At 35.7% G+C, this 20,479-nt stretch overlaps 2 protein-coding genes across 2 annotated transcripts; both read left to right on the top strand.

Annotated features, from left to right (window-relative positions):
• Window positions 1–6,184: 6,184 nt before the first annotated feature.
• On the top strand, window positions 6,185–10,688 carry LOC145791864 (uncharacterized). Its single transcript, XM_082872319.1, has 6 exons — window positions 6,185–6,326; window positions 6,974–7,767; window positions 8,341–9,239; window positions 9,340–9,603; window positions 9,742–9,832; window positions 9,921–10,688. The coding sequence occupies exons 1-6, from the start codon at window positions 6,185–6,187 to the stop codon at window positions 10,686–10,688; spliced, it is 2,958 nt and encodes a 985-aa protein (XP_082728445.1).
• A 2,706-nt stretch (window positions 10,689–13,394) lies between these two features.
• LOC145790265 (uncharacterized) lies at window positions 13,395–20,181 on the top strand. Its single transcript, XM_082868040.1, has 6 exons — window positions 13,395–13,641; window positions 13,741–13,968; window positions 14,069–14,161; window positions 17,349–17,450; window positions 17,561–18,006; window positions 20,076–20,181. Exons 1-5 carry the CDS (start codon window positions 13,507–13,509, stop codon window positions 17,978–17,980), a joined length of 978 nt encoding a protein of 325 aa, XP_082724166.1. The 5' UTR covers window positions 13,395–13,506; the 3' UTR covers window positions 17,981–18,006; window positions 20,076–20,181.
• The last annotated feature ends 298 nt before the right edge of the window (window positions 20,182–20,479 follow it).

Here is a 20,479-nt window from a genome sequence, read left to right as displayed (position 1 = left end):
TCAATTGTTCTTGCGATCTTCAATTATCACTTCTGATTAATTCTTGCTATCTGTTCTTGCTTTCAGATTTTCTGATTATCATTTTGCTTCTCTTTCTCTTATTCTAATCTTCTTTTTCAGTCCAGGGCTTCACACCCAATAAGTGTTTGTTTGAATGGGTTTGAGAGGTTGTTCCATTTTTTAACTGAATCGACAGTTGGGTTTTCTTGAGCTGTCCATTTCATGGGTTAGTTCTGATTAATTCTTGCTATCTCTTCTTGCTTTCAGATTTTCTTTTTATCATTTTGATTCTAATCTTCTTTTTCAGTCCAGGGCTTTCACACCCATTAAGTGTTTGTTTGAATGGGTCTGAGAGGTTGTTCCATTTTTTAACTGAATCGACAGTTGGGTTTTCTTGAGCTGTCCATTTCATGGGTTTGTGCTGCTGGGTTTTCTGGGTTTTCTGGTTCGGGTTTTCTGGTATTGCCATTGTTCTCTTTGTTCTTTGTTCTCATTGTTGATTGCTTATGCAGATAAAGGTGGTGATAAGTAATATTTGAATCTGTTTTTGAATCTTTATAAAATATTACTAATCCCAAATCATCTTTATAATGAGCATCAATCCATAAGAAGTAATATTACGGAATGTAATATCTCTATAATGAGCATATTTTTTCGAACAAAAATACTCCATTTTATAAGAAGTAAAAAACATCTGTTTATAAGAAGTAAAAAACATTTGTTTATAAAAAACATGCTTAAAGAAGTAAAAATGGAGTGCAGAATCCATTTTTAAGAAGTAAAACATGCTTTGGGAATTTTGAATTTTTATAATGACAAACATATGTTATAAAAAGATTTGGGTATTTGAATTTGGCTTAAGTAATATATGTGTTAAGCAAGCATCTGTAATTTTTGTGTGTCCAAATTCAAAACCCAAATCTGTACTGATATTGATTTTTTTACAGATGTATGCTTAAGTAAAATTACAGATGTATGCTTATTTTTTTAACTTATGTGTGTCCAAATTCAACTACCAGATGGGATTCTTTCCAAAATCATTTCTATGCTGCCATTGAAAGAGGCTGTGAGAACTAGCGTCCTATCAGAACGATGGCAGTTCATTTGGATTGATCATGCTGACCTCTATTTTGATTCTGCTAATATACTTGGGAGCATTGTTTACTCCAATAGCATATCTAATTGTCAATCCGAGTTGGATAGGAAACTGCAGAGGTGTAAGTTTATAAAGCGGGTCAATCACTTTATGCACCAATGATGCAAAGGCACAAAAGTGGGCTCTTTTGCTGTCCAATTTCCCTTGATCAAGGATTCTGCTCTTCACATTGATCAGTGGATCAGTTCTGCAATCACAAATGGAGTTGAAAACATTGATCTTGACTTATCAGAGTCATGTAGCTTTATGGTGGATCATGCCTCTTCTACTGTATCAGAAAAATATTTGTCAAATCATCAATTATATTAGTATAATAATTTCTCCATTCAAGTAAAGATTAATTTTAATTTTAGGTGTAATAAATGAGAGATTGTTTGAATTGTTTATTATTGTCAAATGATTTCTTAATCTTTCATTCTCTATCAAAAATTGTAATTTATTGGAAGGCCATTAGATTTTTTATTTTGATTTTTTTACTTCTATATTTATTTATTTTTACATTTTTGTAATTATGTAAGATATATTAACCTGTATTTTTTAAATATGCATCAATTAGAAATTTAATGACTCGAAAATAAAAATTGAAAATAATATATGATTGAGAAAATATGAAATAATAAGTTTTTATACATATGAATAAATAAGTAATGTAAATTGTGGGAAAAAAATAAATCCATTTATCCTTATCTTTAAAAAAAAAATCAAATAATTAATATATTAGTTTAAATAATAAATTTTACGTTGTTTATATAGTGTGGAATAAGTCTTATATTAAATTATTAGAATGTTATATAGTAATATTCTTTTTAGAGAAATTGTTTATTTTTGACTATTGTATCAATAAAAATTAATTTTACGTTGCTTACAATTTATTGCTGCTTCTCTGTTAGATTTGTGATTTTAATTTGTTTAGTTAAGCAATATTGGTAATTGGTAAGTTGGATCAACATATACCTTATTCTCCTTTGTCTACTAAATGCTTGATGAATTGCTTCACAGGAGAGGTCCTCTCTTTTATCATTTTTTTATTTGCTGCTTAGATATTTTCAACAGATAAGAGAGAAAGAGAGTAAGATAGATCTGAGGCCTTTTTTTATTTTTTTTTTAATTTTTATAAAAGAAAAAAAAAGATTTGAGCTCATATATGTGTTCAAGGCTCAGATTCAAGCAAATTCCTCCTCTTTTTTTAAATTTTTTTAAATTGTTGAAACAAATTGCAACAGACTAAAAAAAAATGACAAATAAAATTCAGAGAAAAATTATTACTGTTATGGTTTACCAACAAAAAAATTATTGAAAGGTGTGCATTATTTGATATTTAATTTTTTTAATATTTGATTTGTTTGGAATTGTAGAGTATAGTCTATTAAATATATTTTTATAATTATATTTTAATCTTAAATTTAAATAGTGTTGCGATTATAATTATATTATAGTCCTAACATTATTTATACCGTGCCTTCAGGCACGGGCATACGCTAGTCTATTAATAATACAAAAAGTACAATTATGACAATTGATATGTCTAAAAAAATACACTATCAAAAGGTAATTTTGAAAAATTAATATTTTTAAAATGTAATAATTGTATTATAAAAAGAAATTAAATTCTGAAAATAGATTATTATTTTTAGATGGAAGAAGTAGACAGCTTTCATTTGATGGTTGAACACATCTTTTAATAATTGGGCCCTCACGCGAAAGGTATGCTAAAATGGGCAACTTGTTATTGGCTGTTTGTCGATAGTTTTACATTGCAAAAATTTAAAGGCATAGTTACAGTTTCAGTCTGATGAATTTAATTTATCGAGCTCCTTCTCGATTTATCAATCCACTATAAGAAAATACACTTTTAGCAGCCACGTTGTCTATCTCTCTCTCTCGCTCATCACTCTATCTCTGTCTCTCTCTCTCTATCTCTCTTCTTTATCTGACTTTTATCATCACATCACCACCACCACAACTACTACTACCGTGAGGCCTTAGTAGATTAAAAATAAAGAGAATGATGCGACCGAAAATAGATTAAAAACTGAATTTTTGATTTTTTTAGTCTTCACAAAAGAGGCCTTAGTAGATGAAGATTCACGTTTTATTCCCAATGCTACCACCGTCTATGTCACCACTATCCTATCACCATCACCGCATCACATCATCAAACCACCTCATAACTATCATCACATCACCACCACCACAACTACTACTACTGTGGTTGCACCACACCATTTCTACAAATATTTTCAAAGTTGAGAAAATAGTTATATAACAACACTACAAGAAAAACACATTTTTGGCGACCAGTTTTGACTACCAAAACAAATTTAGTCTATAGCAACACTGCATGCCTGATCCACTTTTATAGACTAGAGGCAATCATGATGATAATATTATGACAGTTAATTGACCTTAATTTTGATGATGACAGCTTGAATTAAAGAAGATAATAAGTCAATTTTCTTTAATCTCAAATATTCTTATATTTGAATTCACTCCGTCCGTTGCACCACCACATAACTTAGGCACAATGCAGTGTACTGATTACATAAAATATTCAAAATCTGTAAAATTAGTGTCTCCCTTCATCAGTAGAAAGAGTTCATGCAGCATTTCATAAAGCCTCTCAGAACAAGGGTGGATTTTATCAGCAACATAACAGTTGTGAGTTTCACTATTAATATATCTCTGCAAATGTGTGTGTATATATATGAGGAATTTGGGGATCCTGGAGAAGAGAAAAAAGAAGAAAAATGAAAATCATGTGTCTCTGGAAATGTGTATATATATATATATATATATGTATATATGTATATATCAATCGACCTATGTATTGGAAAGAAGTGAATTACAGAGTTGGAAAGACAAAAGCAGACAAAATCTTGATCACAGTTGACCGTTTCAAATCTGGGACCAATTTGAAGGCTTCCCTGTGTTTGAGTTTGTGTTTGATTTCTTTTATTTTTTTATTAGTCCTGTGGAAGAAAAAAAACTTCTCAATCTCATCTCTATTCTAATTCATACCACCCAAAAAAAAATTTAAAATTAATAAATAAATTTTGACAATAATGCGATAATATGATTATTATAAATAAATTTGTTTTTTATATTAATTTATTTTAAAATAAGAAATTCACAATAAATTTTTCTATTTGTATAGTATTAGTCTTTTAAAAAAATATTTACAATATTGAATTATAGGGAAAATTTTTAAATTATGTATTTGAAAAAAATTTTAAATTTTGTATTTTGAAAAAAATATTAGGACAAATATTTAAGATAATTTAATATTTATAATTTAAAATTTTATTACTTATATTTTTATTTAAATATAATTTTAATATATTTGTTATGTTACGGTTCGATTTGCTCATTGGTTCGATTTTACTATTTTTATTTACTATTTGTTTTTGTTATTTTTTATCTTTACCGAATTTTTTTTGAAATTTTATAACAAAATTATAATTTTTCGATTTGTTTTGTCGAATGAAAAGAAAAGAAAAAAAAAATTCACTTTTATACCTTTCGCGACCAAAATTTTGGTCGCCAAAAGGTTGCTTTAGAATTAATTAGTTTCGGCGACTAATTTCATTTTGGTCGCCAAACGTCCCACGAAATTGTGGAGGGAATATTACTTCTTCTATTTGCATTGCAAAAGGATCCCAGTTCCCTCCCTCTCGCACTCCTGCCTCTATCACTGCTCTGTCTCCATCGCAAGAGTTGCTGTACAGGTATCTCCCTCTCTCTCTCTCTGTATCTCCCTCTCCATTTCTTAAACATCTCACACGGCCTTTCGATTTCCCTCTTTCTCTCTCTCTCTCTCTGTTTACACACACACACGAATCATATATTCACAACATTGATTCCATATATACTGGATTATTTTCCCAAATCATATGTACACTCACGCCTCTGCCCTTTTCTGTACAGGAATAGTCTCCATCGCCCGAACTCCCCCGAACTGGATCATCCCCCGAACCCCCTCCCAGGTATGTTTGAATTTCGCATCTGTCTCTCCCTCTCTCTGTATCTCCCTCTCGATTTGCCTCAGTTTCTATCTGTCTCTGTTTACACACACACACATATATACATATATATATATATATATGTGTGTGTGTGTGTGTGTGTCAAAACACACAGAATATGAAGTACGAAATGCCCTCAATTAGGGCATTGTTATTGAAATGTGTTTCAAATGAAAAATTAGGGCAATGCTTGGGGTGAATCAACCCATTTGCTACATAAACTAGGGCAAAGAGTACTTTTGGCATCTTCATTCTAGTATTACCCATTTTTTAACATATGGCATTTTTTAACATATGTTAGCTCAAGTGAAAGAGTACTTTTGGCATATTATGTAATCCATGTGAATTTGTATAATTAATCAAGTATACAAACATTGATAGAGTAGAATAGTGAAAAATGATTTATGTAGTCTATCTCACTTGAATAGGATACAAGCCTTAATTTTAATTTGGTTTGGACTGTGGCAATGCATTTTTCTATTGGTTAAATGGTGGATCATCAATCTTACATGACAATAATGTTTTCTGTTGTAGGCAATGTGAGGTTAGTTTGCTTTTCTAACATAAATTCTTCAACTAACTAAGGCATATTGATTGCTAAAGGAAATTGTTTGCTAGTGAAAATCCAGTCATCCTCTGATCAGCTGCTATTATGTAGCTTGGGTATTTTTTATGTTAACACTAACAGTTAGGGGTGAACCGCTGATATGTACCATGGGTAGTTTTTTATATTAATACCAACAGTTAGGTGTGAAGAATGGAACATTTCATTTTGCATGACAACGTGGTAATTTGAAATATACTTATATAATCATATTACTGTACAAGGGATGCTTATCTTGGACTTATGAATAGGGATTTTCTGCACCAAACAACTCTTTGGCTCAATTGATTTGTACCCGAAGTTGACATCCTCTTACTTTTGTTTCACATCCAAGTCTTTCCTACAAACCTGTACTGTCCAACAAGATGAGGGATTTTAACTTTGTTAATTAAAAATTTCTTTTCTATGGTGTTTGCACTCGCTTTTCTCATTGTCGGTAAATACATCATTGCCAACTACCCAAAACCAGGCTGCTTGCTAGAGCTTGCTGGTCTACTCTGTGGAGTTACCCGTAATGGTAATCCTGTAGCACAGGATTGTCATTCAGGTTGGTTTTTTTTTTTTTTTTAATGGATATTAATTATTAGCTGCTTTAGGTCACATATTATAATATATGTTTGTGGCCACTGTTAGTGCAGGACTAGTAGTACTTAAACTTGCATGTATAGGATTTTGGAGTTTTAACTTCCCACGGTAAGTATGCTATTTGTAAAATGCTCCGTCACCTTTATAGCCTTGTCGTCAACCATTGCAGCCTCCTTCGTCCATCATCTTCTCCAATTGGCCCTCCCTCGCTATTCTGATTTGTGAGCGTCAAAAAGCCTATGGCTTTGACATTCTTCTCTTGTTAAGAAAACAAATCTGAGTTTAAGTGGTATAAAAGTCATGCTTAACTCTTAACCTGTTTCATTGTAATAAGAGCATGACATGGTTTTCATTATTTTGATATATCATTCTATCATTGACCATATAGTTTCACTAGTACTAGTGCTCTACTAGTTATGCTATGTAGTGGTCCAAAATTACGGGTCATTTCTTAAATTAACTTGTTTTAGAACTAATCGTGTCATAAAGTTCCACCCTAAAAGAGATTTATGTGACAAGCCAAACAGTGAATGAAAAACAACCTAATCTATCTCAACTTGAAATGCGTGTTCTCATGGCTTCCTCGGTTAATGTTTGTGTGAGTTGTAGGTGACAAAATGGACAAGAGTTGGATGACGATAAATAATCGGTTGACAAGTAAAGAGTATCAACAAGGGGTGAAGTCATTCCTTGATTTTGCTACGGCAAATTTAGGCGTAGAGGATGAAATTAGGTGTCCGTGTGTCGATTGCATTAATGGCACAAAATATAGCAGACAAGTTGTGTGGATGCACTTGATCCGAAGAGGCATGGCATCTTCGTATCTAACTTGGGTGCATCACGGGGAACATGTTCCCGTGTCTCGTCCTAGTGTATCAAATGACCAATATGGAGGTAGTGGCGAATGTATGACAGATATCGATGATCCGCCCATGGATGAATTGCCTATTATGTTGGAAGAAATTTATGTGAGTGGTCTTATGGATGATCATACCGACGAGGAACCTAATGGTTTGGAGAGGGAGGATTTGCATAAGTTCACTAGGTTATTCGAAGATGCACAACGCAAAGTTCACCCGACATGTGAAAAGTTTTCTGTGTTATCATTCGTCATTAAGATGCTTCATGTGAAGGTGTACAACAAATGGAGCAACAAGTCATTCGATATGGTTATGCAGGTATTCAAGGACATTCTACCAGAATGTGATCCAACAGTTCCATGGACACTCTATGATGTTAAGAAGTTCTTACGTGACTTGGGGTTGGGATATGAAACAATTCATTCGTGCAAGAATGATTCTGCACTATTTTGGAAGGAGAGTGCTAATTTGGAGAAATGCCCTACATGTGACGCGTGTAGATACAAGTTGAACGATGATGGTGGTAAAAAGATTCCACACAAGGTATTGCGGTACTTTCCTTTGACACCGAGGTTGAAAAGACTGTATATGTCCAAAAAAACAGCCGCAGATATGAGATGGCACAATGAGAAGCGTGTGGATGATGACATATTAAGGCACCCGGCCGATGGTGAAGCATGGAAGGACTTTGATAAGCAACATCCGACGTTTTCTGATGACTGTCGAAATGTAAGGCTAGGGCTGGCAACAGATGGTTTCAATCCATTTGGGAATATGAGCACATCGTATAGCATGTGGCCCGTAATCTTAATGCCTTACAATCTCCCACCGTGGAAGTGCATGAAAGAGCCATATTGCATGATGCCATTGCTTATTCCCGGACGATCGGCTCCTGGAAGAGACATTGATGTTTACTTGCAACCACTAATAGAAGAATTGAAGAATTTGTGGGAGCATGGTGTGCAAACATATGATGCATCGAACGGGCAAATTTTTAGAATGCATGCGGCGGTAATGTGGACCATAAATGACTTCCCTGCGTACGGTAACATGTCAGGGTGGAGTACAAAGGGTTACTTGGCTTGCCCTAATTGTAACAATAATGCATCGTCTCAGGGATTACGAAGTAAAATAGGGTATATGGGTGCTCGTCGCCACTTGCCTGAGAACCACACTTGGCGAACAAGTAAGCTCTTCAATGGTCAAACGGAGCATAGGTCCAAACCTTTGGAGTTATCGGGGGACCAAATACTAGAGCAAATTGATTCTGGGACTTACAAGCCGTATGGGAAGCACCCACAAAATCGAAAACGACAAAGGAATGAACATCAAAATTTGAATTGGAGCAAGAGAAGCATTATGTTTGACTTGCCCTATTGGAAGACGTTGAAGCTTCGACACAACCTTGATGTCATGCATATTGAGAAGAACATATGTGACAATGTCGTTGGGACACTTTTGAGCGTAGATGGAAAGAACAAGGACACGGACAAAGCACGCTTAGATTTGGAGGACATGAAAATACGTAAAGAGTTACATTTGAAGAGGCGTTCTAATGGGTCCTTTGAGAAGCCTCCCGCATTGTTCACATTGTCGGTGAAAGAGAGGGAAGGCTTTTGTGATTTCTTGAAATCAATAAAGTACCCTGATGGCTATGCAGCAAATATCTCCAATTGCGTAAACGCTCAAGCTGGAAAATTATCTGGACTCAAAAGTCATGACAATCATGTCCTTATACAACGACTTCTTCCAATTGGGATGCGTGGCTACCTGAATAAGGAAATTGGAACGACACTTTTTGAGTTGGGAAATTTCTTCAAACAATTGTGTTCAAAGACATTGAGGCGTTCAGATTTGCATAAATTGGATGAACAAATCGTACTCATACTTTGTAAGCTTGAGATGCTATTCCCGCCGGCTTTCTTCGATGTCATGGTCCACTTGGCAATTCACTTGCCTCGAGAGGCTATGCTTGGAGGCCCAGTGCAATATCGATGGATGTACCCAATTGAGAGGTATTAACTCAGCCCTCATATTACTGTCAAATTTAAGTTAATGCTTTACTGCTGATATAAATATTGCAGTATAACATTGTTATGATGCTTGCAAAATTAGGTTGCTTGGCCGTCTAAAAGGGTTTGTGGCCAACAAAGCTCATCCTGAAGGTTCTATTGCCGAGGCTTACATTTCCAAAGAATGTACAACATTTTGTTCAATGTATTTGGATGGAGTTGAAACATTGTTTAACCGCCCAGAAAGGAATTATGACATGGGTGACCGTGGCCTAGGGTTGGCGGTATTCACTCAAACTGTACGTCCCTTTGGTCTAATGACAAGGGCGTCCGATGTGTCCGTAGCTGAACGCGAGTTGGCTCATTGGTTTGTCCTACACAACAGCACAGAAGTGGATAAACACGTAGAGTATGAATCCTTCATACGTATTTATAATGTTTTTGTTGTAAATTGATTTGTCTTTATCTTAGTAAATAGTCTTTGAATCGCATTTCTTGTAACTAGGGAGCACAAGAACTTGTTACACCAAAGAGCCGGTGCGTTCGACATCGAAAACAGACATCGAAAAGAATTTCCTAAATGGTTCAAAGATCATGTAAGCTAGTATTCTCATATCCTACCATAGATCGTACATTACGTAAATGTTACGCATGCTAGTAACATGACACATGTTCTTCATGTAGATGAATGAATTGCGGAGCCAACATTCCCCCGAAGCAACTGATGATATGTGGTCATTAGCCAATGGTCCTAGTGGCTTAGTGAACACATATTCAGGATGTATTTGTAATGGTGTCCGTTATCATACTATCGACCGTGACAACCGTCGGAAAAGTCAGAATAGTGGATTACTCGTGGAAGGGGAGCATGAAGGGCAATTGATACACTTCTATGGACACTTGTGCAGAGTGTGGGAACTGAACTATTTGTTCACACGTCGGATTGTATTGTTCCAATGTGAATGGTTTAACAGCGGTAGTAGTAGAACTATGCGTGTAGAGCCACATTTCACAACAGTTGATGTAACAAGTCGTTGGTACAAAGATGACTCATTTGTATTACCAAGTCAAGTTGAACAAGTATTCTATGTTAATGACACCAAATTAGGTACCAGTTGGAGAGTCGTTGAAAAGTTTGAACATCGAGGAATTTGGGATGTGCCGGAGATGGATGTCGTACAACCTGATGATGCGTTCCAACAAGAAGAAACCACCGAGGTCGTACCTACTATGGCTATTGATGATGATGTGGCTTTGCGTGGAGATGATATTGATTCTGAAATTATTCCCTTGGAAGTTTTGCAATCTGTCAGAGGGGTAGAAGCCAAGGGTGTTACAGATGATGCCTTCATCTGTGATGACGAAGATGGATTGATGAGGGAGGGTGACGACACAGACGAAGAATATGACCTACAAAGTGATTTTGATACAGATGTTGATGTAGAATCTTGAATTTGGTCGTGCTTTAGTTCATGCCATAATTTGAGCAATGTGAATGTTCAATTGGTGCACAAATGCAAAGGAAACTCAAAATAATGAAGGGGGATCTGTCTTCGTCAATGTCAATAAACTCAGAAATCAATGTGTGTTTAAGGCAGCTAATCGAAACTGAAATGGGTGGAGTTTTGCTGTGGGTGTACCCACTCAGTGCAGAAGTGCAGTCCCTGGACTCATGTTTTTGTTCTCTGCCATTCTATGTTTTTTTCCTCTGGTTTATCTCTGCCCTGCCTTTGCTGTCCACAATGTAGTGGGAGGCATTTTTGGTGTATCTTTGGTAGTGAATTTTATGGTGTAGCTTTGGTATCTAACTGCTGCTTACTGTGTGAAGTAGAATGTTTTCTGAGGGGGCTAATTCTAGATATGAGATGTTTTGATTGGTGAAGGTTGGGATGTAATGGAGATGTTAAAGTATTTAAATAAAGATGTCATTTTTTCACGAAGAGGAGTTGCTGTCATTGTATGTCTATGAATGGGCCAGATTTAAATGCTCAATTTGTATGTCTATGAATCTGCTTGAATGCTCCAGGTTTTGGTTCAGATTATGTGTGTAAATGTGACTGAATGAGCCAGATTTTGAATGCTGAAATGTATATATCTGTTATGCTCCAGGTTATATTTTATGGTAATATTCCAGGTTTTGAATGTATGTCTATGAATCTATGAATCTGCCTGAATGCTCTAGGTTTTGTATGTCTATGAATCTGCTTGAATGCTCCAGGTTTTGAATGTCTTTGAATGGGCCAGATTTTGAATGCTGAATCTGTATGTTGAATGAGCATTCAAGCATAACAGATTTTGTATGTCTGTGAATTTGAATGCTTGAATGCTCCAGATTTTGTATGCTTGAATGCTCCATTCAAACAGATCCATTCTGTGAATCTGCCTGAATGCTCAATCTGTTATGCTCCAGATTTTGAACAGATCCATTCAAACAAATCCCTTCTGTGAATCTGCCTGAATGCTCATTCTGTTATGCTCCAGATTTTTAACAGATCCATTCAAACAAATCCATTCTGTGCATCTGCCTAAAAGCTCAATCTGTCATGCTCCAGATCCATTCAAACAGATTCATAATAAAATGCTCCAGGTTATGATTGTTCAATCCATAATAAAACAGATTCGTTCAAACACTACATTCAAATTACATAATAGAATACACAAAATATGTCCATTACATCCATTTAAACACTTGTCTACTGTTGATTTGTAGGACGATATCCTATTTGAAGTGCTTTTGCAACGGTTTCTCGTGTCCTTTGGTGCCAAGCAACAGTAAGCAACACATGGTATATAATCAATTTAATACTAATTTGATAGAGCCCGAGATTTGTACGTTTTTCATGCAGCATTCGGTGGACATGCAGCATTTTAATACTAATCATTTTCTTCTTCAGAACTTTAATACCAATTTAATACTAATCATTTTCTTCTTCAGAACTAATCATTTTAATACCAATTTAATACTAATCATTTTCTTCTTCAGAACTTTCCTCTGCGTCAGCATTCGGTGGACATGCAGCTTTTTGGGTTGAATCAGTAATCGGTTGTTGTAAAACTTCCTGTTGCTTTCTATCTCCAGCAAGTATCTTGGTCACATCGACAATCTCTGCGTCTCTGCAAGATGGATTATCTTCATGAAGCTTAGAACCAGAGCGTTCATCAATCTGTTGTGTCTCCGCAAGTGTTCCATCATTTACGGTCACACCACCTTCTCGACAAGATAGATTGCCATTAAAGCCTGATACTGAAGGTTCTGCTTGTTGCTTAGCTTCTACATTTTCTCTGTATTGAGAACTATTGACTTCATCTACATGGTTTCCATTGTAGTTTGTTTGATTGTTTCCATTCACGTTGTCATCTCGTCTCAACTGATTTTGCTCTGATCTAAGAAATCTCTTACAAAGTTTGTTTGCCCGATGTCCATTCTCCAATCCAATGAAAGCAGCGAGATCTTTCCTAGCTAAAGACGCCTTTTTCTTGACTTCAAAGTACTTCAAAATTGCATGAGAATATGCACAAAAAGGGCAGTAAAATTTCCCACTGTCATCAAAGCTGGGTGCAGAGCTCAAGCACCTCTGATGAACCACTAACGGACACGTGCTTGAACTACAAACAGTTCTTTATTGCTATATGCATGAACCAAGCGGACTTATTTTTGTGTAGTTCATGTATATAGGAAAATGGAAAATGGAAAATGGTGTAGTTCATGTATTATTTTTGTTATTGTGTTATTTTTGTCTAGTTCATGTATTATTTTTGTCTGCAATAATCAAGCGGACTTATTTTTGTCTAGTTCATGTATATAGTGTTACTTATGTTATTGCAGATTGGAAAATGGTTCCTGGCTTAAAGATTGGTCGGCTTCGGAAGAAGACACTCACGCAGCCAGAAACAGACTCGCCGGCTGCTATTCCTTTAGGATCACCCGTTGCTCCGTCTCCTGTTGTACCCGTCCGATCAAATGTGGGACCATCTCATCATGTCACTAGCCAACCAATGGATGATTCTGATGAGACACAAGCCCAATCCGAAACGCAGCCGAGTGGCGTAGGTAAGAATGAAGTGTATAAAATTTGTCAATTACCACATGCCATTGCCATTGTTTTTTTGTAGCCAAATTTTAGGCAATTTTCATGATGTTATGTTGTTAACAGGGACTTCGAAGCCCCTACGTGTACGTGGACCGACACTTGGCAAGGGCATACAAAAAATAATTAGAGCCAACAAAGGGGAAAAATGTTATGTTCACATCGATCGTGGGTTGAATGCAATGACTGGCAAGTATGCCACTCCAGCAACTAACGAGTTAGGAATTCAAATTAGAACCTTGTGCCCTTTGAAAGATGTGAAGTCATGGCTGGATCTTGATGAGACTACTAAAGCTGCCGTCATCCAAGGAGTTCTTGTAACTAATATTACTTGTCCACAATATGTAATTGTATTATGTGAGTAATAAGAAAGACTAATATGTAATGATTACTATTTCAATTTGTTTTGCATGTAGGACAAGTTTCAAATTGGAGACGATTTCCACAATGACTTACAAGCACAGGAGATTGTGAATAAGAAGGCCTATGGGTTGTACAAAGATTGGAGGTACACCTTGAAGCAAGAGTTCGAATTGTTAGAAGGACTTCCACGTGATGAGATCTATGGTCATCCGCCCGTAGGGGTGAGTTTAGATAATTGGAAGCATTTGATCGATGTGGCATGGCAAGATGCATCTCACCAGGTAAAATAATAGACTAGATAGAGTACATACATCTATGTGAAAATGTGATATGCCTTAATATTGACAAAAAATATTGTTTATCTGCTTGACTTATTTTTAGAAACGGTCAAAAGCTGGCAAGAGTAATAGGAGTCAATTGCCGTACAATCATACCAATGGGTCTCGCTCATTTCCTATCGCAATGGCTGCTATGGTGAGTTCGATTTTTTTTAAACTTGAATCCATTATATGTTGTTTGGATTTGAAAAATGTTATGTTCTCCTACACACACACACACACACACATATATATATATATATATTTTTTAAACTCTGTTAGTAAACATGTACTGTCTGCAAAAAATCCGTCTGGAAAAAATCTGTTAAATCTACCCTTGCCACATGTTTGCATTCTAAATCTGCCTACACTATACTCTGTCTTTCTTTCGAAATCTGTCTCACAAAATCTAAACTATACTATGTTTACACTATAATACACTATAATACACAAGCTGTCCACACTATAATACAGTATATATAAATCTGTCTACACTATAATACACAATCTGAACAATATATATATATTTTTTTGAACGGCAAAAAAAACTTTATTGATGGAAGAGGAAAATTTACATCAATAAAGAGGAGCTTGGAGCTAAAAACAAGCTCCAACCTCCTAGTTGGTGAGAAGCCAACGAGCATACAAAACAGAGAAAAAGCCAGAAAAAGCAGATAGTTTCTCTGTTGCTGTAGACCACACCTCTGCTGAGATCTGATAGAATGCAAAACAATACCAGCTCAACGCAGAAGCAGAATGAAGAAGCAGCCCAGCTGATTGCAAGCCTCACCCATCTCATTTCCAGAGCCCAACCCTACATCCACTCAGAACCAAACTGAAGCCTTCCAAGGATACCTCAAAACAGATCAGCAAAACAGACAGATCAGCAGCTGAAAACCAAAATTAGTGCAGTCCACTCAGAACCAACAGATCAGCAAAAATCAAAGCCAATCTGAACAATATATACTGCACTATACTACAAAATGTAAACTATACTCTAAAAATCTGTCTAAACTATAATACATATTGTGTATAGTTTAGATTTATAAATCTGTGTACACTATGCTACACTATAATACAGTAGACACAATAGTTTTACTAAATCTGTCTACACTAATTCATACACAATCTGAACTATATATACAGCCCAAGATCTAAACTATACTCTGTTTTTCACTTAAGATCATTAGTCTTGTAGCTATGTGTTTTAGATTTAAGTTAATACATTCACAAAAAACAGATATTCCTGTACATACACATGTTATAATACACATAATCTGAAGTGATTATAAGTGGCTATGTGCCAAAATCTGTTGGACATAATCTGTTTGAGAAATTCTGTTTGATAATCTCTAGTAACATAGCTCATGTAAATCTGGTGGACATAATCTGTTTGAATTTAAAATCAATGAGGATTGGGTTAATTTGATTATGAACGCCTTTACTAATAGCCACTCCTCCATACTTTGGAATGGAGAAGTGATTAATGGTATCCATAATGAAAGGGGCGTAAGGGAAGGTGACCCAATCTTACCTTACCTTACCTCTTTGTACTCTATATGGAAAGACTCTCAAACATGATCACTTCGAAAGTTAAAGATCGCACTTGGAAGGGCATTAAAGCCTCTAGAAATAGTCCCCCACTTTCTCACTTGTTCTTTGCTGATGACCTCATACTCTTTGCCAAAGCTGATCAACCCAACTGTGAAATTATCATGGATGTTGTCATTGAATTTTGTGATGTGTCTGGGCAGAAAGTCAACCATGCTAAATCTAAACTTTTTGCCTCTTCTAACCTTCCTAGACATAAAGCTATGACCTAAGCTTTCAAAGTAGGATCCCCCTGACGTCAGATCTTGGTAAATACCTGGGATCCCTACTTCTCCAATTGAGAGTTAACAAGCCAATGTTCAATGAGATCATAGAAAAGATGAAGAGTAGACTCTCAGGGTGGAAAGCTAGAAATCTATCTCTTGCTGGCAGTACCACTCTCATTCAATCTGTGACCTCAATTATTCCCAGTTACAACATGCAAACTATGGAACTTCGTAGGAGCCTTTGTAATGATATTGACAGATTGAACATAAATTTTCTCTAGAGGGACACTGATAGCAGGAAGAAAGTTCATTTGGTGTGTTGGGATAATGTGTGTAAAAGAAAAGTTGAAGGGGGACTAGGTATTAGAAAAGCTAAAGATGACAATGCATCCCTTCTCATTAAACTGGGATGGAAAATTCTTAGTGAGAAAGACAAACTTTGGTGCTAAGTACTACAGTCTAAATATCTTATACTTAATTGGCCCATAAGGAAAAGATCATCTCATACTTAAGAATAACACCCAATCATTAGTCTAGTAAGGAAAAGATCATCTAAATATTTTCTCTAGGTTTTTTTTTTATTTATTTAAATACAAAATAGGACTTCCAACTGTTGTCATACTACCAATTTCCACCTATAATTCACTGCCACTATGTTGGTTGAAGGATTTGGAAAAGGAAAAGTGTGTCAGCGTAGAGGATTCATTTTTTTGATACATCTATTAAAGAATTGTGTGTTGTATAATCTAAAACCACAATAATATTCATTTGATATCAGTATCTAATCAATTGATTTGTCATAAAAAGTTTAGAAACACCCACTTCATTCTCATTAGTTTTTTTCATAAGTTTCAGGACAACTCACACATATGCATCAAATAGATGAAAACAAAGTTTGGGCATAAATCATCAACAAACCAAAAAAAGGCCAGTAGAAATAATACCACACCATATGTCAAAGATTCGTTTAATTTAAGAAGAATCCATCTCATGTTTAACAACTAAAGCAGTAGAATAGAAATAAGCCATCAAAATTCAAACTTTAACACAAATCCATAACCTTCTGCACTAAAACAAAAACACAAACAGTAATTCAAAGTTGAAATCAAAGGATTAATCACCACCAGACTTCTGATAAACATAGGTGAAGCCACACTTGCCACAATAGTGCCGATCAAAATGATTCACCATGAAAGTCCTAGCACCGTACTCCCCATTAAGGCTAGGTTGGGGCTCATCCTTAAAATATCAATATCGCATATTTAAAAATCAATGATGGACTGCAACAAGTACACATATTCAATCCCATTTAGGTAATAACCTACATGTTTGGTGTTTAGAGCAATTTTAATTTATTTTTAAAATTGAATACGAATCTGGCTTCAAATCTGGCAGAAAATTTGTCTTAAAATTTGTCTCCAAATCTGTCTCCCAATCTGTCCAGCAATTTGTTTAAAAATCTGTTCATGGAAATTTGTCTGTTTGGTGCATAAAGTGTCATTGATTTATACATTGATGTGTTAACAGGTAGCAAAAGATGGAGAGTTGGATTTCCCAAAGTTCTATGAGGACAGCCACACTTCAAAGAAAACGAATGACTGGATCCATCCGAAATGCCGTGAGCTGCATGTAAGTATGTGACAAGGAAATATATGTATTCAATATTTTCTTGTACTTAGTACCCAATAATACATATATGTTGCCAAAGTTTTTTAACCCTTATTTATTTGAAATGACAGCAAGAGATGGTCAATGTACAAGCGGCTGCCATCGAGTCGGGGACGCCATTGACACAAGAGGATATTTCAAGGCAAGTGCTTGGACAGAAGAAAAGGTACTTGCTTGGATTTGGGAGTGGCCCACAACCGTCTACCATATTTGCAACACGAGCACACGATAAGGACATGGAGGCAATGCGAGCTGAGGTGGAGGCACTTCGTGAGGAGCGGCAAAAGGATCATGACGAGTTAATGAAAGAGCGAGAGGAGCGCGAGAGATGTTACAATGAGTTGTTGAAAGAACGAGAGGAGCGCATTCAATTATCCAATGAGATGTTGAAAGAGCGGGAGGAGGGACAAAAGGCAAGGGACGAGACAAATACAAAGGTCGAGCATCTCAATAACGTAGTCGCCAAACTGTCACAACTCTTGGGAATCTAAGTTGGGCATCCGACGTTTGTTTTTTGGTAAGAACAATTTCATTAATGTCACACTTACTTTGTTTAAATATGTTCGCTTGAAGAGTTGAAAATGTCATCAATTTGTGAGTTATTTGGGGTTAATGATTTCTTGTGTAGTTACTAGAGTTTGGTATTGAGTTTTCTTAACAATGAACTTGTATTTAAAATATGTACTTGATTAAGATTAACTATAGTAGAAACATGTTAAAAAAACATAGCGAATTTCAATCTTCGTTTACAGTAACATGTAAACTTCAACAGTGGTATTTTGAATAGTAACTCGAATATGTGTTTAAAAGTAATAGTAACCTTCCCGGTGACAAAAGTGACACGTTGGGACAGACGGTACGTAAATAGGACACATACGTTGGGAGTTAGAGTTGAAAAAGTCATAAACTTAGACGAAAAAAGGGGTTCGGGGGGCGAAAATGCGAAATAGCCCCCGAAACACTATTTTCTCATAACGGGAAGCTTCCCGGTGGTAAATGTGACATGTAGGGACAGACGGTACGTAAATAGCACGCCTACGTTGGGAATTAGAGTTGAAAATGTCATAAACTTAGTCGGAAAAAGGGGTTCGGGGGGCGAAAATGCAAAGCATCCCCCAAAACACTGTTTTCTGATAACGGGAAGCTTCCCGGTGATAAATGTGACATGTAGGGACAGACGGTACGTAAATAGCACGCCTACGTTGGGAATTAGAGTTGAAAATGTCATAAACTTAGTCGAAAATAGGGGTTCGAGGGGCGAAAATGCAAAGCAGCCCCCAAAATTTTATTTTCTGGTAACGGGAAGCTTCCCGGTGATAAATGTGATATGTAGGGATAGACGGTACGTAAATAGCACGCCTACGTTGGGAATTAGAGTTCAAAATGTCATAAACTTAGTCGAAAATAGTGGTTCGAGGGGCGAAAATGCAAAGCAGCCCCCAAAATTTTATTTTCTGGTAACGGGAAGCTTCCCGGTGATAAATGTGACATCTATGGACAGACAGTACATAAATAGGACAGCTACTTTGGGAATTAGAGTTGAAAATGTCATAAACTTTGTCGAAAAAAGGGGTTCGGGGGCCGAAAATGCAAAACAGCCCCCGAGCCACTGTTTTTCCGTAATAGGAAGGTTCCCGGTGATAAATGTGACATGTAGGTGTCCACAATACGTAAGTAGGACAAGAACTAAATGTGACGAATGATATATCCTGTTGACGTAGTCCTTTGGAAATTGGAACAAAGGATTTGTAAAGTTCAGCTAAGGTTTAGGCGCAATTGTGTATTTGATAAGTTTAACTATCACCACTACAAAATGTGCAACAGTTGAACAATAGATAGTTCATATACATAACATGGCCTCAAGATTTGGCTGAAGGGAGGATAATTCCTCAGCAACAGAATAGGGAACTTCGGACTAAAGAAGCTAAGTATTGAAGGTACGTATCAAAATTAGATAGTGTAATGGAAGAATAGTTAAGCATAATCTTATATAGCTCGTCCCCATAAGCCTATAAAGAACCCAAGGCATTACTCATTCACAAACAGAAGCATATCTACATCTATAAACCCACTAATTAGTTTATTCTTTAAGGAAAGTGTTTCCAAAATTTCAATGATTATATTGAGAAAATTAGAATCTTTTATGAAGAAAAAGACCATATTAATTTCCATCCGTGGAGGTCAGAAAAACACTGAACTAACGTAACTGGAAGCTTCGTGGAGGTCACAAAAGCATAAGCATAGTGAGTTTTATGGATACCAGACAAACTGTAATGATGGGTTTTCTTACATTTTTATACCAAATAATTTTTGGATTAAATGGTAAGTACACCCAAAATTTTGGTAATTTCATAATACCTACACAATTTACTTTCACATTTAAGTACTAAAATTTACTTCGATAGATTTAGAGATAAAAAAGCTAGAACAAGAACTCGTGATGGGTTCATGTTTGGATGTCTTGCATTAGTTAATAGATATCACTGTCTTTGTCTTTTAATGTTTGAAATTATTACGATATATATATGTCGTCCAGAAGTGCCATTACATGCACCGAACTAATGATTTTTTCCCCCTTTTTTGCAGATGTTTTTGGACATACAAATGTGGATATGTTTTTGTTGACAAGTACGGGAGGGCATTTTGTTCATATCTCTATCCGTATATATAGTGGTTTGTAAAAAATTTTTTGGTGGTAGCAATTAACATAACACGTGGTACATAATATAATTTTTGTTGTGGTACAAAAGTTGTAGGTGCACAAAGAATTTGGTTATTCCAGTATTATGTATTGAATTAAATTATTGACGTGGGCTTACACTTGGTTCTTATGAAATTTGTAATATATATATATAAGTGGATGTTCAATATTAATTTTTTGGATGGTTGGAACTGAAATGTGTGTAATTGTTATTGAATGCTTCATAACATATTTACTGTTGATGGATACAGGAATGCTGATTAATAATGGATACAGGTGCACCAAATAT

This window comes from Camellia sinensis, chromosome 5 (assembly GCF_055761805.1).
Source record: "Camellia sinensis isolate YWXY chromosome 5, ASM5576180v1, whole genome shotgun sequence".
NCBI lineage: Eukaryota > Viridiplantae > Streptophyta > Magnoliopsida > Ericales > Theaceae > Camellia > Camellia sinensis.
Note: the sequence above shows the minus strand (reverse complement) of the source record. Positions and strands in the feature narration are given on the sequence as shown.